The following is a 26,497-nucleotide window of genomic DNA, read 5'->3' on the forward strand; positions in this document are numbered from 1 at the left end:
TAAAAAGATACAATATTTTATCATCATCATCACCAGCCTATAGCAGTCGTGCTGAACCCACTATGAAGTTTTAGAATCAATTAAAAAAGCAATTTACATAAAATTATATTTTAATTTCTGCTACGGGAGCAAGAGCCTCTATAATTCACAGGGGCAAAAGATTTGGCCTGCATTCCCCACCCTGGCAAAACGGGCTGAGAAAGCAATTCTTAAGCTGCTGAAAATGTCAACTACTTAAAATAGCCCTTTAATAGGGTGTGACTAAGTATTTAAACAATTCCGTAAGATCTATCTACGAAATATCCCATGGTGTTGCGTGAATCGAATAGCCATTTTATACTATTGTTCGATTCACGTGCCCACGACTGATTGAAATCATGTTTCTTTCTTGTTCTTGGAGCGCTCAGGGGCGTACTATCGACTAGATGGTGGTGCACCGGGGCCCCCTAAACTCAGGTGGCCCCCAACTCGGGGGGCCCTCGGACTCTGACCAGCAAATACTTAAACAAAATTCTCCTACATTTCGAATGTTCGTTTTCGGTTGTAATTTAGTCAGTAGCATTAGTAACATCAGGCTTTAATCATGGCAACTCAAATGAAGAAATAAAGCAGAATTCCCAAAAAAAATCAGCTATTGTTAATATATTCTAATGATTTATGTGAAAATCCATAATCCAAAAAAGTAAAAATATGTGAGAATAAATGGATGCATGGATGCTTGTTAGTTTTACTCTTTTAAATAGGTATATTGGTGTAATTATGTATCTTAGAGATTTTTGATCTAGCGAAAACATACGATAGCTTTATCCCGGTTTTTAAAGGGAGATGCAAATTGTATTTTGCATAAAGCTATTTAATTTTGTTTACCGTTTGGAAAGATGCGAGGCATTCCCAACACAAGTATCTCCGATTACTTACTGGGAAGCCTCCGCACAAATATATGTATACCTAAAACTTTTTGTCAATAATCAATTTTTAATTTTTTAATTTGATTATGTAACGAAATAATAGTCTTTGTAAAACAGGCCTAAATTCACACGGGGAAGCCAAAAGCAAAAGTTACTTATATTTTTTTTACTTAAAAGACCTAAACATTTTCGGGCGGGCCCCAATTTCGCACCGGGACCTTTTGCTACCTAGCTACGGCTCTGTACTGCAATCAACTTTTATTAGATTGTATCTGAAAGGTTTACTAGTTTTTCTTTTGTTTATTTGTAATTTAAAATGACAGCAAAAAAGTTAATGAAATTAAAATTCAGAGAACTGAGTAAACAACAGGTCTAAAATTAGAAATGAGATGATTTAATGCTATGATGGTTTAATTAACGATCTTGTATGAAATATGTATGATACATGGCTCAGTCGGAAACACTTTTTAACTACCAATTAGCGTAGTGGTTGGCGTACCGGACTACTGTTTACCTTGGTCACGAGTTCAGTCCCCATTCAAACCAAAAAATAAATATACAGGGTATAAATAATTATTTTTAATAACTTCGTAAACCAGTAAATAAATTGCATCTTATCACACATCTTATAGCGTTGCTGTGCAGGACAGCTTTTACAGAGACCGGCAGCAATACCGTCACCGTGATAGTCACCTCCGCCACCGTTTCACCGAGCAGAAACAGCAGTCGTCCTGCTAGCTGTTTTTCTGCATCAACGAGTCCGTCGCTGCACGGCGGGAGTATGTGCAGGACGACTACTAATCGGCCGAGCGGAACCCTAAAAAGATAAAAGAAACCGCAGTAAATACGTATACGCAACTATAGCTATAGATATGCGCACGTTCATAATCAAACCGTCACTATACGAAATTGGGAGAAATTGAGTTAACAACACCATCTATCAGCACTCCGCGAAAAGTGCATGCTGTAAAAATCCCACGCTTAAAACTCAAATAGTTCGGCAGATATCAGTAGTGTCGTTATGGAGTTTAATGGGGAAACCGGCATTTGTTGTGAGTAACAGTGACACGTTTTTAGTAGTGACGGGAACTGGATGGGCACGCCTTGATAGTTATGTGGACTCTGTGATGAAAAACGTCATTTTAAGCATAAAGACGCTTTTACTCCAAACCATAAGATAAGTCACAATAAAGTAATACGAAAATCGCCTTAAAACAATTTTTTAAGAAGATTGTTCCATCACTTCGTAGAATATTGTGTATATTTATTTATTTTACTGGGCTATCAACATGAGATACAGTATCCAAATTGTGTAATATTAAAATAACAAGAAATATTTTTAAATGATTAAGTAGTTGTAATTTTTTTTAACATCTAACAAAAATGCCACCAGTCAATCCAAACACTAGTAAATCAAAGAAATTGTCACGGTAATTACTACTTTGTCTAGCGTTTGTGGACTATGAAAAAGCCTTGGATTCGATCGAGGTCTGTGCAGTGCTACAGTCTCTCCAACGGTGCCAAATTGACTATAGATACATCGAAAGGCTTGTACGAAAACGCCATAATGTCGGTTCGTCTCCAGAATCAGGACTCGAAACTCATCCAGTTGCAGCAAGGGGTGAGACAGGGAGACGTCATATCTCCGATACTGTTCAACACCGTCCTGGAAGATGTTTTCAAGCTTCTAGATTGGAGCGGATTCAACATAAATATCAACGGGTACATCATCCACCTTCGATTTGCGGACGATGTCGTAATCATGGCTTAGACTGTGGAAGATCTAGGCATAATGCTCGATGGCCTAAGTAGAGCCTCTCAACAAGTGGGCCTGAAAATGAATATGGACAAGACAAAAAACATGTCAAATGTCCATGTAGTATCCACTCATCTGGAGACTGTACACTCGAAAGTTTGTTGACAATTTATGTATACCTGGGACAAACAGTCCAGTTACGTAGGTCCAACTTCGAGAAAGAGGTCAATCGTCAATCCAACTCGGCTGGGCAGCGTTCGGGAAGCTTCGTGATATTCTCACGTCCGAAATACCGCAGTGCCTCAAGACAAAAGTCTTTGATCAGTGTGTGTTGCCAGTGATATTTTATGAGGTCACCCAAAAGGTGATGGAGCGTGCGATGCTTAGTTAGTTTCAGATATGAGGAGATCCACAGGAGAACCAAAGTGACCGACATAGTCCGCAAAATTGCTAAAATCAAGTGGCAGTGGGCGGGGCACATAGCTCGCAAAGGTAATGGCCGCTGGATAATGATCCAGAATTTAAACCTACTTCTCTGAGCCTTTTTCCCATAAAAAATCACTATCTAGTTCGTCAAGTTCATCGAGGTCATCAAGTTCTTGTTGTTTAAAGGCTGCCTGAACAAGAGAGTACCTTATTTTCTAAGAAGTTGATTTATGTGATGTAATTTTATAGTAATTTCATGTGTGTAACGTATTTTTTTCTGATCGAGAATTTACATTTATTACTGTTACCATTGGTACCACTTAATCCAAATTATTAAGTTTTAAGTTCATTAAAATTACTGATTTTTCTATGTTAGTTGTATTTAATAATAATCATTTTTAATCTTTCATCGTCAAATTTATATGAAAATAGTGACATTTCTACCGGAATTAATAATACAACATTAACATGTTTTTAACTGAAAACTGTCACTGTCTCAATTTTAGTGGAAAAGTGACACTATTTTTAGGGAAAAAAATAAATATTAAATAAACCATTATGATATTTTGAAAGATATTTATATTCCCGTAAAAGGCAAACAAGCCACTACTGGTATTTAACAAAAAACAAAACATTTAAGAACATTTTGCTCATTTTGCAAAGGTTTTAAAATTTGAGTACTTCAAATGCTTTTCCTGAAAAATCGACTTTTTTGTATAGTGACAGTTTGATTATGAACGTGCGATGTAATAAATCATCGGCGCCCGGCAAGTACCTAAAAAGACAGAGACAGCGCGAGCGCGCAAAGGACAGCGATAGCACGCGCGCCCGCGATAACCGCCCTTACTATCTACGAAATAAGGCTCATATCCGGACGCCTTATAGTTTGTTTACGACTCCTGCGAGTTCGAGTAAGTACTTGCGTATTCCCGAATACGGGCGGACCGCGTATTATTCTAGAAAATAGGCGGGATTTAGCGATATAAAAACAGGCTGCAGGGCCGAACCAAGTATAGTCTTCTCTAATCAATCGAAGTGAATAGTCTTCTACAAGCAACCGAAGAGAATAGTCTCCGATAGTACAGCGAAGTCTACTCAAGAGTCTCAAGAGCGCATAGTGAATAGTACAACGACTACAGCATAGACCTCGGACACCGTTATAGCATAGCGACTTCGGATACCGTATAGACCGGACTCCTACAGCGTGTGACATCGACCGCACCGTGTTCACCGTTTATAGCGTCACACCGCACATAGTATAGAAGCCACGAGGTACGAAGACGTGGCAACGATCCACCACCGATTATAGTATAGTAGTGCAGCGATTGGAGACACCGTCAGCGGAGCATCTACAGTCTACAGTCCACCGCTCTCCGTTCACCGCATTCGACAGCCCACTCCGCTCATTCACTCCAGTCATCAGTTATCTGGCCTCCGACAGTTCCGTACAGTTTTTTAACCGGATAAATAAACAGTCCTGCACAGTTGCTCTATTTTTTTTATAAATAACTAAAGATTCCGGAACGCGTAAGCGCCTACTAAAAGTTTTGAGCAAATATACATTACCATGGTTTGGCTTTAAAAGTACTTGTAGGCGTTTAAATATTCATAGCCACAAAGAACGAAAAGAAGGTTTAGAAGTCTGTTTCAATTTATTACGAGAGTAGATTTGTTAAAATGTCAAAATGGCTTATACATGGCATGGATAAAAAACTTGACCATAATCAGTTTTTTTTAAGGCCATGAACCAATAATGATTTCATACTTCATAGGTAGACTTAAGTCATACGAATCCTATAAGTTTCATATACTTGGACAGGATGCGTGCCATGCTAAAACTTTATGGATGACTAGCTGTTGCCCGCGGCTTCACCCGCATGAAATTTAGTGTCACAGATCGGCATACATTATAGCCTATTTATGTTAATCTGGGTTACAAACAATAATACTGTAAAGTTTCATTAAAATCCGTTTAGTCGTTTTTGCGTGAAAGAGTAACAAACATCTAGACATCCAGACATCCAAACTTTCGCATTTATAATATTATTGTAGGAAGTAGGATAGGATAGGATTTTAAACTACAAATGCATGGGCTTATTGTACAAAATCGAAAAAAGTTTATCTCAGGCCAGGCAAATCAAAAAAATATCTTTCCGAAAGTCACAAAGTCGACACAGCCAGGAACCGAATCCTGGACCATAAACGTTATACCTACATGAAGATGCGTCAAGCCCGCACCGGGCACCAACCAGAGAACCATAGAGCCCGTGACAACGATGGCACAGCCTGGAATCGAATGACCGTCCCAGCTATGACGTTGATAGGAGGGCGCTGCTATTAATCCTAGATTTTAATTCCAATTTTTGCCACGTTGTCCAACCTTCTAATTATGACATTTACAGGAGGGCGTTACTGTCAGTACTGTGGGTCTAGACAAAGTGCAAATTATAATCGCAAACCAGTCGAAAAGTGGTCGAAGAGCCCCTTTTTTGTATGGAGTTTTGACGGATTCGATTTTCGATTTGATCAAAAAGTGCGTTTTGTCTAGGGGGGCTGGGTTATTAATTCCGATTTTTGTCACTTGTCACAATCGTTTGACCATAGCGTCAAAGTGACGTTATACATGAAGATGCGTCAAGCCCGCACCGGGCATGAACCAGTGAACCATAGAGCCCGTGAACCATGGCGGTTAAAGGGGTGATGTGTTACCTCGCCATGCGTGGAGACTCTACCGGTGCGAAAGTACGCAGAGAATAGTGCTCTACTAAATTAATTTATTATTCTTGTATGAAAACGTAATCATTACAGTGGGCGCTAGCTTCATTTCGAGGTAGGCATTTTGGTACTATTTAAAAAATCATTCCATGCACTTAAAAATAAAACATGTAAAAATACTGAATGATTCTAAACTAACCCTGGATAGTTGTAAATGTAAATCCTAAGTAGTTAATAAAAATCTTTTTTTAAGCAAGGGTATTTTTTTACTTGCCGGTCTTGAATAGGACTAGAAAACTCTGTAGGTGAAGGCACCTACAGACAGCTTTTTTAGTACTATTCAGAATTCGTACGCCTAAATTCGTATCTCCTACAAAACAATTAAGATTAAAAAAAAAAGATTATTTGCAATTTGTATTGCCCAAATTACTAATAGTCCCATTAGTCCCTCGTGTTAAGCTAAATAAGCTTGTGTTACGAGTGGGCTCACCACATTAGTGGAGCGGCGGATTGTTATTAGCGATAATAGAAAAAACCATCAGCCTATGGCCGTCCATTTTTATAGGTACTTTAAGCCTCCCAAGAATCGCCTCAGAGCAAAAACATAACCCCTCTCAAAACAGTCGGCTAAGCAGAGTACCTTCCCCCATGTTCCACACGAGCTCCGTCACACAATGTGAAGAGATCACGCACACAACGCAACAGGTGCGGTGCACACATGCACATGGTGTGTACAGGCTGATGTTTTTTGATTTTTGAAAAAAGAAGCAAACGTAATTCGAAATTTGAATTTTAAAAAAAGGAACTAAAGCAAAGTAAAATCCAGGCTGACGTTTTTGCATTCATGCTTTTTTAGGGTTCCGTAGTCCTGACAAGGAACCCTTATAGTTTCGATATGTCTGTGCGTATGTCTGTCTGTCCGAGGTTTTGCTTGTTTTCCTCTCAAAATGACCACTTGAGGTTTATAAAGTGATAAACCTTCACAGAATTTAAGTAAATGAGCTATCATAATGTACGAGTTCATTGTGGAAAACCTTGGGGGAGGCCTTTGTCCAGCAGTGGACGTCATTTGGTTGAAACGAACGAACGAATGTACGAGTAACATGCATCAATCATCATTTTTAACTATTGAGTGTGAAAATCTGCTTGAAATATCATTTACTACACTGACTAAATCTGCAGAACGAAAATAACGTATTAGAGGCCAGTTAAGACGGCTGTAGAGTAAGTAACTAGTATTATTTCAAAATACCTATCCAGTTTTTGGTAAGAATACTAAAAAAATGTTTAAAAACTCTATTTTAATTTGACCTAATCAAGATCCAAACTCTACAATTTTAAAGAAACTAGTTATCTTAATTTGATTTTTCCTTCAGTTGCCGTAGTACTCTACTAAATAAAGTCAAAGTCAAAATTTCTTTATTTGTTTAGACTAATAAATAGTTCTTACAAATTCAGTCATTTTGCTCTTAAGGAGCCTCTACATGTCTCATAATCTTTTTACCCTACCAGCGCTTGTGCGTTGCGAGTGTTCACTTTCAGAATGAATATGTAGATTCATTCTGAAAGTGAACACACTGTATTTCTTATCACTTCTCCACGTAACACTGCGACTAATCCACAACCTTATTGTTTCAGTCCAAATAGCTCTAACACTCTTTCAACAGAGTTCATTTTACCTAAACCGGTTCAAAGAAAGCCTTGGTAAGGACTCTTCAATGTCCACTCAGCTTAGAACTCCCCCTCCCCTCTTATTCTATAGAAAAAAGGGTGAGCGTCAAGTAAAAGTATGAGATCACACAGGCCTACCATAACTGGCCAATTTGCGTTCCAATTTTAAAAACTGAATTTCGTATTCACGATCGCGCGCCGGTACGCGCCAGACGCGTCCGCCATTTTGTATAAAAACTTTTTAAAAACGTTCCGTTTTATGTGATTTGTTTTGGAACTGTGAAATATTGTGTGGATTTTCTTATTTTATTTTGTGTGTGAGTACTTTTTATTGTTATTTATTTTAAGACTTTGTGAACTTATGACGTGGTCGTTACCTGAAAAAATGCAAAAATGTAGCGCCTATTTTGAACAATTTAAGTGTCGTCACCAACCCAATAAAACAATTTAATGCGACGTTAAATTATGTTAATTTTTGAAGGCACTGTTTTGTTTTTAACAACATGCATGTTTTCTTCAATTTCTAAAGAAATATTTTAATGATTTGAAATAGTAGAGTTTCATGAGTTTTCGTAATTTATGTGTACTAAATCAATGTTATTTTTCAATGTAACATAAATTGAAGTCTATTTTAACATGACTGGTAACTCCAAAAAAGATTTGGTTTTTAATCCCTTATCTTTAAATGTCAACAAAATTGGACTAAATTAAGAATAAGAGACAACAGGCGAGCTTATCTCTTAGAAGAGTTTTCTTACAGCCATTTCTATATTAATGATCTTCTTGGAAATGGATCGAATGAATCTTTTTAATCATGGTTTAATTAGATAGTTGTAACTACTTCTTTTAATTGTTTTTCTTTATGTAATTAACTTGAAAAACACACAGCTGTGCCCGCGACTTCGTACGCGTGAAAATAGTTTTAATAATATTTCCCGCTTTTGCAACATTTTTCTTTACTGCTCCGCCCCTATTGGCTGTAGGGTGATGTTATACAGCCTAAATCCTTCGTCGATAAATGGGCTATCTAACACAAAGATGTTTTTTTCAATCAGACTAGTAGTTTCTAAGATTCTAAGGCCAAAGAATTTAAACAAACAAATTCTTCGGCTGTAAAATATTAGAATACTAGCGGCCGCCCGCGACTTCGTACGCGTGGACCTCGTTTAATTACTAATGATGTTGATAGATGGCGTTCAACGGCTACCCCGCATAAAAAAATATTTTACGAACGTCATAAATTATAGCCTACTAGCTTTCCGCCCGCGGCTTCGCCCGCGTGGAATTTTGTCTGTCACAGAAAAACTTTATCGCGCGCGTCCCTGTTTCAAAAACCGGGATAAAAACTATCCTATGTTCTTTCCCGGGACTCAAACTATCTCTATGCCAAATTTCATCAAAATCGGTTGCGAGGTTTAAGCGGGAAAGCGTAACAGACAGACAGACAGACAGACAGACAGACAGACAGACAGAGTTACTTTCGCATTTATAATATTAGTTGGGATATGTTAATCTGGGTTATAAACTGTAAATAATACTGTAAAGTTTCAACAAAATAAGTTCGTACTTTTTGCGTGAAAGAGTAACAAACATCCAGACATCCAGGCATCCACACAAACTTTCGCATTTATAATATTAGTAGGATTATTTCTTTAAAAACCAATGACTACATTTCAGTAAATTATTCGTACAAGTGCAAAACATTATCCGATAAAAAATATCAGTTAAGATAATGTCGTGATAAGTTGATAAGGTATTATTTTTATTAATGAAGGATTGTCTATGTCCACCCATTTTTATAGTTTTATTAGCTAGGTATTGGTAATACAAATAGATGATTTTATGGTTTAATGGTTAAAGATGAACTCTCGAATGGAGTATCAGGGTTCCATTCCCATACGGGACACGTAAATTAGTTTTTGAGTCTTCCCATTACACTTAGGGCATTGTTACATTAAAACAAAACTCAATAGTACTAATTACTAAGGAAAAAGTAACACCTATCTAGTTACTAATTAAAATTTTGTAAAAAATATGAAACCACTGAAGCTTTGATGAATTTTGTAGTAGATAATATTAGACTTTCAGCAAGGAAATTTGTATGGAATACCAGTTGTTTCTGATGACAAGTTTTTTAAGTAAAATTTATGTTATATTCTCCCACATAGGCCCTTTCCGGGTCACTTACTAAGTCCCAAGTAACTGGCCTAAAATCAAATTATTTAATAGTGCATAGGTCCATTTCAGGACGTCCCACATACATATAAGTTGCTTACCCACCTCGGGACAATATATCAGCTGGTACTGAAAATAGTGGAAGAAGTTCATTCTACCTTGTCAACCTCTTACGGTACTATTCCCACCTCTCGTTCCCACCACTGCAACTCCTGTGTAGCCAGGATCTACAGCTTGACTGCCATCAACCCAACCAGTGAAGGTCAAGTTTGTCCCGGGGGAAAGTTAAACTGTCATTGGACCCGCAACGAAATTAATCAGAAGAACATAGGAGTTCGAAGTTAAGCTTCGACTTCCCTCCAGTGCAAAGCGGATGACAGGTGACAAAACAAAGTCAACCTATTGTCTACGTATAAAATGCCATAACTTTTATCATAATTTTCCAAACCATACTCTACAGCTCCCGCCTTACTTACGATACAGCTATCTTTGTTTATCTGTTAATGAGTGATAAGGATAACAGATCTCAGCAGCAAGGTTATAGCAAAAATAACTTTGTTAGTATTAAACAAATCACTGTATATCTACATTTTAAGTACTGACAATAATGACCGAGTTTCTTGCGCTGCTTCTTCTCAGCACTGGCCCATTTATTGTCCCGAAGCAGTGGTAGGGTTAATATTGGGACATGTAAAAGCGCTTTTTAAAACCCTACTTAAGTACAAAAATAAAAGAGATTTATGAGATTTTTATTTTTATTATGAGCATCTATTCGCTAATTATAAAGAAAAAAATTAATATCACCAGATTAGTGATTTTAACATTCGCTAACACGAATCTTAATGATTTATCGTTTTCAGTTTTTGCTAGGCGATGTACTTATTAATACGTTTACTTATGTACGTATTTGCACAAGTGGCATCTACATTAATCACGCGAGTCATTATTGTGACCAAGAGCATAGCATAACATCATATTCAAGATCTACGTACAAATAAATGCGTGAATTTGTGAAAAATACAGTCTGTAAAAATGATCGAAGAAAGACGCTTCTTATTTGGTTTTCACCTTACAACTTCTTCAGGGAACGTGAGATGAGTTAGTTTTATTTAAAAATGCATTAGGAATTGTATAAGTTCGCTGTAAAATTATTTATCCTATTTCATCCATTTTATGATGCATTTTTGCGACATAAAGTAGAATATGAAGTTCATTTCTAAGGCCTAAAGAATCTCTATTTACACTGAAAATCATATTGTTAGCTTCGAATTTATTTGAAAATCAAAACGTTACAAAAACAGCCGTAGGTTTAACCGATATATGTACTTACTTTGTTGGGAAAATAAATACTTATTTAGTTACTCACTATTTAACCGTTAAACAAACTCTAAACTGATTTTAATTCAGTCATAGATTCGGTCCTGATATGGTCTAATAATTAGACTCTAATTGAAACCAACGAAAACCCTCAATCTACGCTCAAAAATGAATCGAGTTTCATTTTGACATACCTCCGACTGTAAACTATCTTAAGAGCGGACTCAGACTTGATATCCTACCATAACACGGGCCTTTTAATCTTAAATCGACAGAAAATTCCTGGTAACGTCGTGATAGTACCATCACAATGCCTTCACGTTAGTAATGGTTTAAAATCGTGACATTCTTTGTAAAACGGTTTGGATATAGATTTTATGGAGACGAGTCTCGTTCTTAAATCGATTTCCAAATATTTCTGTCTATGATAATGACGAATAAATAGAAGAAGAAATAGACTTTATTGAACACAGTAACCAAAACTTATAAACAACTAGCTGACCCGGCGAACTTTGTTCCGCCTTAATGGCAATAAATAAGCAGACTTTTTTTTAATTTCGAACGGGATAAAAAGTATCCTATGTCCTTCTCCTGGCTCTAAACTACCTCCCTGACAATTTTCAGCTAAATCGGTTCAGCCCTTCTTAAATTATAAGCGAAGTAACTAACACGACTTTTCTTTTATATATATAGATAACAACACAAAACGAATATAGTAAAATAGTGGGCCACTGTGTCAATAGGCTCCCGCTCAGCATTTATCCTGACATGCTCGTAAGGGCATGTCAAGAAACTGGTCTTCCGCGAGAGCCCTTGTTGTGGCTTCGCGCATCCCTTCGGAGAGACATGGACTCGAGTTCGATATCTCTCAAAAGGGGTGAGCAAAGAAGGGACACCGGACATTACATATAAATAACAACTGTCTACAGCATTTTTGCGCACGGGTTATGCATAGCTTATTTTTATTGCTTTATGACCTAGAAATAAGAATAACAACAAAAAATTGTTCTGAATTTGCTTTTATCTATATAATAAAAGAAAGTCGTGTTAGTTACTCCACTTATAACTCAAGAACGGCTGAACCGATTTAGCTGAAAATTGTCAGGGAGGTAGTTTAGAGCCAGGAGAAGGACATAGTACTTTTTATCCCGTTCGAAAAAAAAACGTCTGCTTATTTATTGCCATTAAGGCGGAACAAAGTTCGCCGGGTCAGCTAGTGTGTAAAAAAATGAAAAAATCATATCAATGAATGTATGAAACGTGAACATAGAGATGATTCAATTGGTTGCCAAATATATTTTTTTCTTTCTTTCTTTCATTCTTTCTAATTATTAAAACATTCCAAACATCCATTTAAGATTAATTCTCACAAGAGAAAATTTAAAATAGAGTCCAAATATTTATTAAAAATGAAAAGTTCTAATTTCCTGTCATGTTCCATAGAAGATTTTTCGCATAAAAATCTAACCCTGTCATGCTTTTAGTATACTGGCCTTAGTAACGTCGTCTCTCAAATCTCACTATATTTTGATGAAAGCGTGACCCTTGTTCTTGCGAATAAGCCCCCATAATTATTTATAAATATATCCCAATGAGAATGGGCCGTGCATCTTTAGAGACATTCTACTATGAAGATGGAAAATTCAAATCGCTATAACTTCTTAAAAAGCAAATATTTTCGATTTGTAATCGCACTTTTTTATATAAATTTGCTTATATAATCAGAATATAATAAGTAAAATCCATGCGCAAAAAAAAATTGTTTTTTGTTGACCGGTGTAATCATTATCATTCTCATTTTTGATTTTCCAGGTATTAGACATTCCTAGTACAACTAACGCCCGTATTCACAAACGATGCTTGCCTAAGTGAAGCAGCAAATCAAACGCACAGCTTTGAATAGAGCTCTGTGATTGGTTCGTGTGTCACCCTGTGCGTCCACGCGCACTATGAGACCTCATAGTAATGTTTGTGAATACGGGCGTCAGTTTCCACTGCAAGATCCCTTTTCTAATTTATCAGAAACAAAATAGAAGTCATTTAAAAAAAACTCATTTATTTTTGCAAATAGGCTTTTAAAAAGCACTTTTACATGTCCCAGTATTAACCCTACCACTGCTTACTGGAACGAGTAAAAGTAATTTCTAAATGGGGTTGTTTTATTCCAAACGGTAACACTATCTGTCTAAGGACGCGCACAATCAGTTTTTGTGCGTGTACGCACCTGCCACGAAATTTCAACGGTCAGAGCACATGACACCCCCCACTTCCTTACACACCTGCTTTACATTTGATGGTGACTTAATTTGTAACGATTTTGAAGCCAAAGTAAGTAGTACTACTACAGTAATAATTAGAACTGTACTACCTACTAAGAAAAAAAATCTTTCAATAGATAGTAACTTTAATACACTTTTTCAGGTAGGTACCTTCAGTCAGTAAAATCTATACTATTTTTTTTTATCCACAACGAGGAAGCTCTTGGCCTGTATCTCACCTGATGGTAAGTGACGATCAGGCCGAAGGTGGAAGCGAGCTTCACCCGGAATCCTCAACCACGGAGGAACTGGCTATCTTACCTCTAACTGCCGGAACACAACAATGCTGTTAACATTGTTGTTATGGCGACAGACTTAGATAAGATGGTGGTAGCTAGCCAGGCGGACTTAGAACAAGCCCTACCACCAACCAAACCGAACAGAAAAATCTGCCCCCACTGGGAATCGAACCCGGGACTTCTGCGTCTGAAGCAGGTGGTCTTACCACTAGACCACAGAGGCGGTTGCTAGAATTTGATTGTACGAGTAAGAAGCGGTCTCAGGAATTACTAAAATAATTTTGAAAATTCTTTTACCAGTACAAAACTATATTTTTCTTGACTGACATAACAATATGCTTTATCTTTGTCTAGGCGCAGACCACAGACTTTTAGTTGGCCGATAGTTGGGCCCGATTCTAATTTGTATGAAGAATCGGCCGATACCAAATCTTTGTAATGTGCGCACTTTCATATCTCCATACTGATTAACAGCCCGACCCAACTATCGGCCAACTAATAGTCGGCGATCTGCGCCTAGGCTTTCTGTGACAGACCGAAATGTATGTAACATACAAAACCATGAGCAAAAAGCTAGTATTTTACTATCAATCAATAAGTAAATTCATCACTATTTTTATTGTCAGATCAGCACATATCGCTGTAATTTATACAATACATATTTTACAATCTAAACAATTAACAACTAACTGAATAATTTCATTTCAAAATGCGAGAATCACTCGAATTAACATCACCAATTACACTTTTTAATAGACTCAATATAACGTAATTAGTATAATATTAAAAAAGCTCTACGGTTCACTGACACCGTGCGAAGCTTATGAACTTTGAAGTAAGTCATTTATACACCCCTATAAGTTGACATTTAGTAGGGTGGCGTCACGCTCCGATGCTTCGAACAATATTACAAAGCTTTTATTCAATAAGCTTTAATAAAGCTTTTTGTTGCAATTTATTAGGTACTGTATTTTTATCATTTCGTTCGTTTCAGCCAAATGCCTTTGTTTTATCTCCTGTCATCCGCTTTGTACTGGAGAGAAGTCGAACCTTAACTTCTAACTCCTACGTTCTTCTGATTAATTTCGTTGCGGGTCCAATGACAGTTTAACTTTCTCCCGGGACAAACTTGACCTTCACTGGTTGGGTTATTGGCGGTCAAGCTGTAGATCCTGGCTACACAGGAGTTGCAGCGGTGGGAACGAGAGGTGGGAATAGTCCCGTGATCTCAGAATGAATCGACTTTCATACTAGTCTCAAACATAAGCCCACATCTCTAACGTTGAGTCAAGGTGTCCTTATCACTTCTTATCAGTGATTCACGGTCTCGTGAAACAATTTGAATTTACTTACCTGTAGTCTGAACATACTACAACACGTCATGTAGTATAACAATTTGTCATGGCCCTTATGACGCAGGTGTTAAGAGCGTTTTTGCAATGTATTTGTACTTGATGTGTACATGTAGATAGTTAGGTAATTAATTTACATTAGTTGTATCACCTTGAATGATAGTTGCTAATTAAATGTATTTCTTGTGGTTTGTCCTTGTTTGAAACAGTTAAAAAGTACTAAAATTGAGAAGGAAACTCAACCTACATAATGTGAAAACTACGCTTTTTCAGCGTATCTAAATATATCTCAAAGGTGACTGACTGACATATTGATCTATCAACGCACAGCCCAAACCACTGGACGGTTCGGGCTGAAAGACATGCAGGTAGATGTTATGACGTAGGCATCCGCTAAGAAAGGATTTTACGAAACTCCACTCCTATGGGGATAAAACGGGATCCCGTACGAAGTCGCGGGCGGCCGCTAGTTTTGTTCATAAAGCTAGGTCAATTTTACAACACTTTTTTTGCGGTCCAGTATTTCCTCTCCCCGCTTGGGTTGAGTTAACAAAACTTTAAATAACTAGGTCATATCTTTTCATCGCAAGCCAGATCTTATCATCATCAGGTCATTTAGTCTCCACTGCAGGAGAACGACCCTCTCTAATTTACCAGAGGCAACTGGAGGATTTGGCCTACACTCCCCACGCTGGCCAGACGGGTTGGGGAGGCCTGATGGTCGCATATTGGTCCTTACCTAAGTCTGTCGCCATAACAACAATGTTAACAGCATTGTTGTGTTCCGGCAGTTAGAGGTAAGATAGCCAGTTCCTCCGTGGTTGAGGATTCCGGGTGAAGCTCGCTTCCACCTTCGGCCTGATCGTCACTTACCATCAGGTGAGATACAGGCCAAGAGATACACTCCCAGACTAGGGCACATATTAGCTCGTAGAGCTGATGGCCGTTGGAGCAGAAAAGTTCTCGAGTGGCGACCACGGGCCGGAAGACGTAGTATGGCCCACCACTAGGTGGACCGATGATCTGGTAAAGAACGCGGGAAGAGCCTGGATGTGGGCAGCACAGGACCGGTCGTTAAGGAAATCCTTGGGAGAGGCCTTTGTCCAGCAGTGGACGTCATCATATTTCTGTTTGTGTCCCACATGATTAACTTATCAGTTTATATTCATTTATTTACAGTATTTTTCTGTTATTTCCAGAATATGAACTCAAAACGCTGCCAGATGAGACTTCGCACGTATTAAATAAGTTATGTGACATATTTACTGAAGAAAATGGCTGAAAACGAAGGACCTGTCACGGTTGATGATCTGCCTATAGCCTTCCAGGTGAGTAACTCGTTCATACTAAAACTAAGCTGATTCTGAAGAAACTTTACAATATTTTAGCATAAACTTGGACTATAATATTGCTTATGTTAGGAGTCGGTCGGATAAAGGTGACTGAGTTTCTTCCGCCACTTCTTCTCAGCACCAGCCCATATGTTGTCCCGAAGTGGTAAAACTCAGTAAAAAAACTCATTTATTTCTGTAAGTAGGCTTTAAAAAAGCACTTTTACAAAGGTGGTAGGGCAAGCTATATTTGGGACGTGTACAAGTGCCTAATTGCTAAATAAATATTTTGATTTGATTTGAATTTTTGGTCGAACTACCGACCCTCGAAGTAGCAGTCCGACACCGACACATTTGTCGTCTAAATTATTTCTGAAAATTATTTGGAAAGCCCAAATAATAATCCCCAATGTCCATCCTTTGTATTATTTGTATGGGACTCACGGTCACTTTCGATTCGCTATTGTATGTCATTTTATTGTTTGGAAAGTCATCCACATTGTAGTGAGTCATTCATACTACCCAATCACAGCGTGAATGGGAAAATTAATGTTAGGTACTTAAATTCAGGAAAATCAGTCCTGTACTCGTATAAAATTACTAGCGGCCGCCCGCGACTTCGTACGCGTGGACCCCGTTTTACCCCCTTAGGTTTCGTAAAATCCGTTCTTAGCAGATATTTACACTCTATGTATAAGAAACCTACCTGAAAAATGTCAAGTTTGTAGGTGTTACAGTTTCTGAGATTTCGTGATTATTCAATATACCTAGATTAATACCTTTTTCTTAACAATTTTAAAGGCCCCAGCCCCACAAAACCTTTTTTAATTAAAGTACTTTAAAATGAATAGTATTAGTTTAATAGTCTGAAAGTTATATTTTATTCCATCAATCCATCATCTAAGAGGGTTCAATCAGCTGACATCTTCAAGCGGCTGAACCGATTTAGCTGAAAATTGTCAGGGAGGTAGTTTAGAGCCAGGAGAAGGACATAGGACTTTTTATCCCGTTATTTATTGCCATTAAGGCGGAACAAAGTTCGCCGGGTCAGCTAGTTTGTTATATTTTCTAACCAAATGACTCACTCGTACAATGTCAATTTATTTGACCTATGTAAAATGGTTGATGCATTCTACCAATTAGTTACCAAGAACAGCTAGTTATCTCTGTCAATGTTATTCAGCATATTTGGTAGAAAACTGCCAGTTTTTATTGGCGCAGATTACGCTAATTGCCGAATGCACGATTAGAAACGCGTCCTGCGCTCACGCACGTATCAGATTGTGTTGCAACAGCTCATCCTCTGTGAGAGATCTGTATCAGTGTCGCCACATCACTCACACTCACTGGTTAGGTTTTATTGGCGGTCAAGCGGTAAATCCTGGCTACACAGGAGTTGCAGCGGTGGGAACGTTGAGAATAGTCCCGTTACCTGTATCAATGTAGCACAATTTTAGAAACGTCAATAGGCCAATGTTTTCGGAGGTCCCCTACGTAGGTTCGAAAACATTCAAAAGTCGTTGCAGCGACGAACGCTGTTGCGAATGTTTTTTCCACTGCCTCATAGCTTCGAAAGCTTATGGACTTGAATGATCCATTCGCGAACGACGCTGTTTCGAACCTGATCCTGTAAAAACATTGTTTAACAGGGTTCCGTTTAGTGGTATACGTGCTTAACGTTTACACGAACGGTAGCAGAGTCCCGCAATAAACTGATCCATTCGAATTTGTAAATCGAATCTCAAACACACGTGTTTTCTCTCGACAGTTCAGTATGCTTACCATGAGTTTATGTTAGGTGTGCTCGCTAGAGACTGCGTAAAAAAATGACTTTAAATGTATGACATATTGTGCAGAGCCCCTAGCGGCTACTTTCAAGAAATAAAATCTTCATAGTTTTTTTTTTGACGTATTCGCTAGCGAGCACACCTAACGTAAACTCATGGTAAGCACACAGGAGGCGTAGTGTGAGTTTACTTCAAAATCATTCGATATCGACTGCGTAAAAATGTGACATTAAATGTATGATGGATTGTACAGTGCCCCTAGCGGAAACTTTCAAGAACTAGAATTATCTATCGAATGCTTTTGTATCGTAAACTCACACTACGCCCCCAGTTTTGCAGGATCCCCTGCGTTGCTGGATACCGGAGCTGGATTGCCGTGGGAACGACCTCAACAATGTACCTCATTTTCAAAACTACATATAGTTCTGTTACTGATTTAAATTCATGGCAATTTGCGATGCGCCCGCGCACAATAAAAGTGTACCGAGGCCGCATTGGAGCGGAAGTGACGCGACGCATTGTGGTGTCAGAACTGAGTGATTAGGATCTATTTCTAAGGTTTTATCTTGATTATTCTGAATATTACATAGCAACCATAGTTTAGTGTCCATCAAATATAGTAGTGAATAGGAGCACGACGATTTACCAGAGGCAAATGGAGGATTTTTATCGATTATAGAGGAGGAGGATATGGTCATTCTCGTTTAGCACCTCAAGAGAATTGGGCATGACTGAAAATCAGCGTTGTAGAGACCTTTTCTTGAACAAAGGCTGTGCCATGTCCCTGAACAATTATTTCCTTATGTAGGTAGGTATATTTACAAAGCTCTAAAGCAAGAAATTTATTTTTTTATTTTGGGAATACAAGCCAGACAGGGTGAGAAATGCCAGATAATGTAGATAGTTTCATCCACGAAGACGCGCCACACCAATTTTTACGAGCGAAGCGCGAAGTGCGGCGTTTGATCCGAGCAATCCGAGCGTCATTATTGTGTGCGTGTGCACTCATGGATAATTTAGCGTGTACCGATAACACTCAAACATTAGCGGAAGAATGGTGGGGCGCGTCTTCGTGGATGAAACGATATAGCTAAGGCAGCAGGCAAAGTATGGTAACCTAGTTAATAATATTCACACTCATTACACCATAAACCAACACGTGCTCTGTTATCCAAACACATCGCAAAACATAGTCACGCTAAAACTGCGCCAAAGATATGGCGAAGAAAGTGGCATGATTGATAATTAATCATAATGATGAGTCATTACCACATAACACACCATACTGTTTTGTAATAGGTATTAGGTACTTACACTAAGTCGAGTGGCGACCACGGGCTGGAAGACGTAACATGGGCAGGCCTCCTACTAGGTGGACCGACGATCTGGTAAAGGTCGCGGGAAGAGCCTGGATGCGGGCAGCGCAGGACCGTTCACTGTGAAAAACCTTGGGGTAGGCCTTGGTCCAGCAGCATCATTTGGCTGAAACGAACGAACGAAGCTACGCTACTTTCTATACTATAGATATATTTTTTGATGAATTAGCATAGAATACTTCATCATCATCAGGTCATTTAGTCTCCACTGCAGGAGTACGACCCTCTCTAATTTACAAGCAAATGGATGTTTTTGGTTATAATTTACAAGCAAATGGAGGATTTGTCCTACACTCCCCATGCTGGCCAGACGGGTTGGGGAGGCCTGATGTTGCCATATTTGTCCCTTAGTCACTTCTTATGCATCCAGGTACCTAGTGAGTTGGAAACTAAGTACCTGGATGCGGGCGGCGCAGGCTATAAAGTAAGGTCATTGTGGAAATCCTTGGGGGAGGCCTTTGTCCAGCAGTGGACGTCATTTGGCTGAATTAAACGAACACTTCTTACGACATCCACGAGAAGAATAAGGAATAATCCTATTCTCTCTACAGAAACTACACATAACCTAATAGTACAACTAAAGTACAACTGTCCTCTACAGTGTAGGATGTCTGGAAAAGGTCACTTTAACGCCTAAATTGTGCTGTGTATTTTTAAAGACTGCAAACCCTTGAAAAGGATGCTACCAATAGTGACTGAATGTCTTGCGCTGCTTCTTTTCAGCACTGGCCCATTTATTGTCAAGAAGCAGTGGTAGGGTTAATACTGGGACGTATAAAAGTGCTTTTTAAAAGCCCATTTGCAAAAATAAATGAGTTTTAGAATTTTTTTGTGTATCTTTTGAATTCTTTCTTTTTTCTTTTCTCGTCTTGTGTGGTGTACAAATAAAGTGTATTCTAGCTATAATAAATTCATTTTTCTTGGTCTTCCAGGTCAAGTATTTGGGGCAGAGCGACGCTCGAGGGCTATGGGGCATCAAACACACGAGGAAACCAGTCGACCTTATGGTGGCAGCTGCGAAGGCTCTACCTCCAGGTAACAACCATTATCCTTCTCTTGAAAACCTTTAAATATTGTCTTCTTCTATCGTGTCGTTGTTTTTGACGCCACTACTGTAAGATAAGTGGGATTTGATAGTAAACTCATGTCTTTTGTAGTTAATAGGTTTTATCATAATCATTTGGACTCCACAGCAGATGCACGAATCTTTCTTATTTACCAGAGGCAAACGGAGGAATTGGCCTACACTCCCCAGGGTTTGGGGAGGCCTGATGTTATTGTCCCTTAGACATTAGTCGCCTATAAGTTACGACATACACGGAGAGAGTAGGAGTGATCTAATTCTACTTTTCCAACCACCAAGCGTTCGTTTCAGCCAAATGACATCCACTGCTGGACAAAAGCCTCCTCCAAGGATTTCCATAACCACCGGTCTTGCATTGCCCGCATCCAGGCTCTTCCCGCGACCTTCACCAGATCGTCGGTCCACCTAAGTCTTCCGGGCCGTGGTCGCCACTCAATAACTTTACTGCCCCAACGGCCATTAACTTATACCTCTTATTTTCCAGGTCAAATCCTCCCCATCGTAAAGCTGACCATCACAGTCGACGGCGTCCATCTAGAGACCATCAACCACACCACGAAGAAAGACGAGTTCGACCACATGTCCGTATTCTTCAACATCGAGTCCATATCCTATGGGGTCCAGGACCTGGTGTATACAAGGGTCTTCTCAATGATCATAGTGAAAGACAATGTGGACGCTAAAGGCTTGAATCCTTTTGAGTGTCATGCCTTCGTTTGTGAGTCGAGGTGGGTAGTTTTATTTATTTACTAGCTGACCCGGCGAACTTTGTTCCGCCTTAATGGCAATAAATAAGCAGACTTTTTTTTTAATTTCGAACGGGATAAAAAGTATCCTATGTCCTTCTCCTGGCTCTAAACTACCTCCCTGACAATTTTCAGCTAAATCGGTTCAGCCGTTCTTGAGTTATAAGCGAAGTAACTAACACGACTTTCTTTTATATATATAGATTGTATCAATATCATTTCAGCCGTAGAGCGTCCACTGCTGAACATAGGCCTCTCTAAATGATTTCTATAATGACCGGGTCGTAGCGGCCTGCGTCCAGCGCTTCCTTGCTACCCTTTACGATGTCGTCGGTCCACCTTGTGGGTGGACGTACCGGGAAAAAAATTTTGTTATTTATACTTTTGTATGAGCCCTGAAAAATTCTACATATTAATAGAGAATTTAAACACACAGACGTAACCACGATAAAAATTATCGCTATGAACTAACATTGTCAACTTACGTGTTTATTATGCTATACAAATACCACACAATAGTGTAGATTCACTAAATTGTAACGTAATCTTAACTATCTATTGTTAGTAGTTGTTTTCATATAATTCGTAAGAATTTAAAGTTTCTCACGCACCACATAGATAAGGTTTCAGGTCATGTAAACGGAGTTTTGAAATTGAGATCTTGGAGATTGATACGATATAGATACGGAAATAGCATAGAAGCAGCTTAATAATAAATTGTATTGTTGCAATGAAAATATTATTATTAGTGGTACCTATATCAAAGTAGTTCCGCTTTTCAAGTTCTTACTATTTTAAGCCTTTACTTAGTAGTGGCAGAATTGATGCCACCAAGTTTTGAACTTTAGCTTTAGTGAATTAAGATAAATTTCAAACCCAAGCCAGCCAGTTAAAGGGTTAATTCGGCTCAAAGGAACAGTAATGATAAAATGTTTTTAAAATTACTCCACAAAACTAAATCATTAGGTCCAGCCAGAGGTTAAAATGTTATATTACGTAGGGTTACATCGAGCAAAATTAAGGCTTTAAAATGCATAGTGAAATGGAACTAGTTTTATTAAAAAACATATAAATCATTCTTATTATCTTCTTTATTAAAAAACATATAAATCATTGTTATTATTCTTAATATCTTCCTTCATTGCTGCGAGCTAGACTAGTAGTTTTAGAAAACTGATTGGAATGGACTACAGTCTCTTGGATAGCTGGTAAAAAAACAGAAACCAAACATCATCAGTATTCTTCTATGCTTCTTTCCCACTTGTTATCAAACCTTTGGATTACGCCCATAGCTTATCGACGATAAATTTAGAGTATGTTCAACACGTTGGCCATTGTAGTCATGTGTGTTGAACACTTGAACTGCTTTTAGGTGGATAAGCTTGATATAATGATAACTATCACCTAACTATGTCTTGGGAAGCATTTGGATAAGGGCAGCGAAGAAACAGTCCTGAAAATCCTTGGGGAGGCCTTTGTCTAGCAGTAGAAATAATTTGGTTGAAACGAATGAAGACGAGCAAAGTTCTGAGATAAATAGATCTAAACTACTAACTTCAGAATCCAAATACGAATATGCTATTCATCATCGGGTTATTTAATCTCCACTGTAAGAGCATGACTATCTCTAATTCAGGGATGTTATGGATATCCGTAACCGAAACTTTCGGATATCCGAAATAAAAAAATATCCGAAACCGTAACCGTAACCGATTCAAAAGTTTCTGATAGTTTCGGATGTAGGCAGTTTAAATTGTTTTTATAGCATTATATGTAAAGGAATAACAGCCTGATTTACCTTTATAATGCCATCTAGAATCAATTTTCATTTTTTTATTCGATGTAAAGTGTGCGGCCATGAATGAACCGCGTCGGACAACTATTGCAAATTGCATTCTAATGCACAGATATCCGTAACCGTTACCGAAACTTTCGGATATCCGAAATAAAAAAATACCCGTAACCGTAACCGAAACCGATATAATATTATTCCTATATCCGTAACCGTATCCATAACCGAAACTACATTTCTATAACATCCCTACTCTAATCTACTAGAGCTTCATCCACAATTTCTACAACTGGCCTGATGGGTTGGAGAGACCTGATATGTGCATGATATTCACACATCGAAGTATTTTTTCTTCCTAAACCATACCCTCTTTAGGGTCCCCTATCTCTACCATTTTTCTCTATCTCCAAGTCTCAGGTCTTGAGTGTCATTTAGTTTTGACTTCTAAATCACCTGCTAGATTCTACTACAATTTAAAAAAATCTTTGTTTCTTTAATAATAAAGATTTTTTTCATTTTCAGAAATGCAGCGAGAAGGCTCACATACTCCTTGGCAGCAGCCTTCCAAGATTATTCAAGGAGAGTTAAAGAGGCACAAACTACGCCAGGTAAGCATAGCTTCCTATTGTACTGTTTTTTTTAAGATTAGGTACTAGTAATTTGTATGCACAAATCCCGTTAGCCCCTCGTGATAAGCTAAATAAGCTCGTGTTACGAGTGGGCTCACTACAATAGTCGAGCGGTGGTGGGATTCGAACCCACGTTCCTCGGATCTCGAGTCGGCCAGTCCGACCCCTTCACCGTTCGGCTATTGTGGATTCAAATCAATTTGATATCGTCATAAGTATTTCAGCCACAGGACGTCTACTGCTTCAGATTGCTCGGTTAAATAAATTCACGCTTCCACCGGCAGTGGGCGGGGCACATAGCTAGAAGAGCTGATGGCCGCTGGGGCAGGAAAGTTCTTGAGTGGCGACCACGAGCCGGAAGACGTAGCGTGGGCAGGCCTCCCACTAGGTGGACCGACGATCTGGTGAAGGTTGCGGGAGGTGCCTGGATGCGAGCGGCGCAGGACCGGTCTTTGTGGAAGTCCTTGGGGGAGGCCTTTGTCCAGCAGTGGACGTCTTTCGGCTAAAACGAACGAACGAACGAACGAACCATCGGCAGACTGTAGTATCCAACTTATTATTATGATAATAAAGAAGTGTTGAACTGACGAAAATTCTCCTTATTTTCCAGAACTAGATGAGAGGCCGCCCAACTTAAAGAAGCGCTTCGCGATTGACCTCAGAACGCCGGAAGAAATTGAAGCAGACTTGGAAACGGAAGCATGAAGCACCAGTGATCACCAGAGCTGGGATGAAATGTCAAACATCAACGTACCAGGTCTTTAGTATCAGCATCAACATTATGTAGGTTAATTATTAGTCTCCACTGCTCTTGCTATTGCAAGATCCTTTATAATTTACCAGAGGCAAATGGAGTATTTGGCCTACACTCCCCACGCTGGCCAGACGGGTTGGGGAGGCCTGATGGTCGCATATTTGTCCTTACCTAAGTCTGTCGCCTTAAAACAATGTTAACAGCATTGTTGTGTTCCGGCACTTAGAGGTGAGATAGCCAGTTCCTCCGTGGTTGAGGATTCCGGGCGAAGCTCGCTTCCACCTTCGGCCTGATCGTCACTTACCATCAGGTGAGATACAGGCCAAGAGCTTCCTCGTTGTGGATAAAAAAAATGTCCCTTAGTCCCTTAATTAAGACATCCTTGGAAGGATTTTTCAAAATGTATTTCATGAATTACTCTCACCGGATAGAATATACTTGAGTTTGACATTTCAACCCATAATTATGTTAGTCATTTTAAGTATTACACAAAAGAAATAAAAAACCAATAATTATTATAATAAATGTGTTACTAGTTGTATTTTTGTAGCCAAAGCTTCAATAGTTTAAGTAATAATGTACATAAAATATATTAGTTATAAAATAAACTGCACATTCCGTTACTTTATAAAATTTAGTTTGTTTTTGAAATCTGTGACGCCATTTTATACACACGTTTACAAGAAACAAAATGGAGGATAGAGAGATTTTTCTAATATAACTTTTATTTTGTAAAACTTTCAAGACGGTTTGTTTTAATTTGATTGTTAGGTATTAAATTCAAAAAAACTGTCATGTAGAAGTTCTTCTGTTGGGCCTAAAATACAAAGATTTAATTAAATCAAATACTTAACTCTACTCATGTAATGGCGTTCCAAAATGTATATTATTTCGGTTGTTTTTCAAAGCAAGGTTGTAGAATAATAAATGTTGAAAAAGTACACAGTACACTTGATGTGTAAGATTATTTTGAACTTTATTCTCGCAAAAATTGTCTTTGCGATTATTTTCGAGGCTTTTACTTATAATAATGTAGTTGAAATCAAACATAATATGGATAAGAAATTAATTAGTGTGCTATAAACATTAAAAATGGCGCCAACGATGTAATAAGCGCTAAAAATGGATACCCCATTGTCCATTGTGTATTTTTGATAGAATGACTATTCATCACATTACTAAATTTAACGATACATGAAACCAAAACAAACATTATCTTTATTTCTATCTACTTTTCGTAATTTATTGTTAACAGCAAATTGTAAATCTATTTTATTAAAGTTTGTTGAAAGTGTGTCTTTGTTTCAATTTTTAGAATCTTTTATTTCTTTCAGCAAATTCAATACAAAAACGAATGCTTCTTTAGATCTTTCAACTTCTTTCTCTTTCTTTTCTACGTAATGCAAGTATCCATCTTCTAAACCATCTACAGCGCTTTCTTCTATCAGTGCTAGAAGTCTAGATGTAAAGATGTGCAGAAGTAATTCTAGCAGTTCTTTTTGAGTTAGTTTCTTCAAGTAAAGTGACTTTAAATTGGAAAACCACATTTGGTATTTGTAGTTTGTAACCATGGCTGTGTACTTCAGTGCTTTGTGGAGCTGAAAAAAATAAGATGTGGCAGTATTTTGGTTAATTTCTGGATTATTTCAAAGTACAGATATTATCGTTGGGAAAGAATGGTCCCCAAGTAGGGCCCAATAGAGCTACCTACGAGTACGTACGAGCTTCAAAAACAAAATTGGACGCTTCGAACAATTAAAAGAACTTTGACAAGTTGAATTTGAGTTAATGTATGGTGCCAAATAGAAGCAAGTGGATACACAAAGTCTGAGTAGGGAGTCTGAGTTGTGTACAACTAAGTTTCTACATTTTGAGGAGCCTCTTTGACTCTTGTTTCTTTCACTTTTACCGCACTAGTCGTTGAAAAACTCTGATAAACATGTATTAGTTATTTAAAATTACTTACATCATACAAATTATTATTCACATCGTCTAAAAACGTTAAGAAGTCCAACTCTTTGACTTTCTTTTCACTCTGCGTTATATTCCTATCTCTGTACAACCAAACTCTATTCAACAACATTTTGGACAAATACTCTTTCTTTCTCTTCTTATTTCTTG

At 38.2% G+C, this 26,497-nt stretch overlaps 1 protein-coding gene across 1 annotated transcript; it reads left to right on the top strand.

Moving 5' to 3' along the window:
- The first annotated feature begins 7,668 nt into the window (after positions 1–7,668).
- On the top strand, positions 7,669–25,484 carry LOC114351423 (uncharacterized). The gene is made up of 6 exons (XM_028302636.1): positions 7,669–7,793; positions 16,077–16,205; positions 20,304–20,406; positions 20,940–21,183; positions 23,516–23,601; positions 24,233–25,484. The coding sequence occupies exons 2-6, from the start codon at positions 16,152–16,154 to the stop codon at positions 24,325–24,327; spliced, it is 582 nt and encodes a 193-aa protein (XP_028158437.1). The 5' UTR covers positions 7,669–7,793; positions 16,077–16,151; the 3' UTR covers positions 24,328–25,484.
- The last annotated feature ends 1,013 nt before the right edge of the window (positions 25,485–26,497 follow it).

Source organism: Ostrinia furnacalis, unplaced genomic scaffold (assembly GCF_004193835.3).
Source record: "Ostrinia furnacalis isolate ACB-3 unplaced genomic scaffold, ASM419383v2 OfSCF1132, whole genome shotgun sequence".
NCBI classification, from domain to species: domain Eukaryota; kingdom Metazoa; phylum Arthropoda; class Insecta; order Lepidoptera; family Crambidae; genus Ostrinia; species Ostrinia furnacalis.

Coding starts and splice junctions, on each gene's coding strand:
- LOC114351423 (XM_028302636.1), top strand. CDS start 16,152: ATGGCTGAAAACGAAGGACCTGTCACGGTTGATGATCTGCCTATAGCC. Junction 16,206..20,303: donor ATCTGCCTATAGCCTTCCAG/GTGAGTAACTCG, acceptor TTGGTCTTCCAG/GTCAAGTATTTGGGGCAGAG. Junction 23,602..24,232: donor AGAGGCACAAACTACGCCAG/GTAAGCATAGCT, acceptor CTTATTTTCCAG/AACTAGATGAGAGGCCGCCC.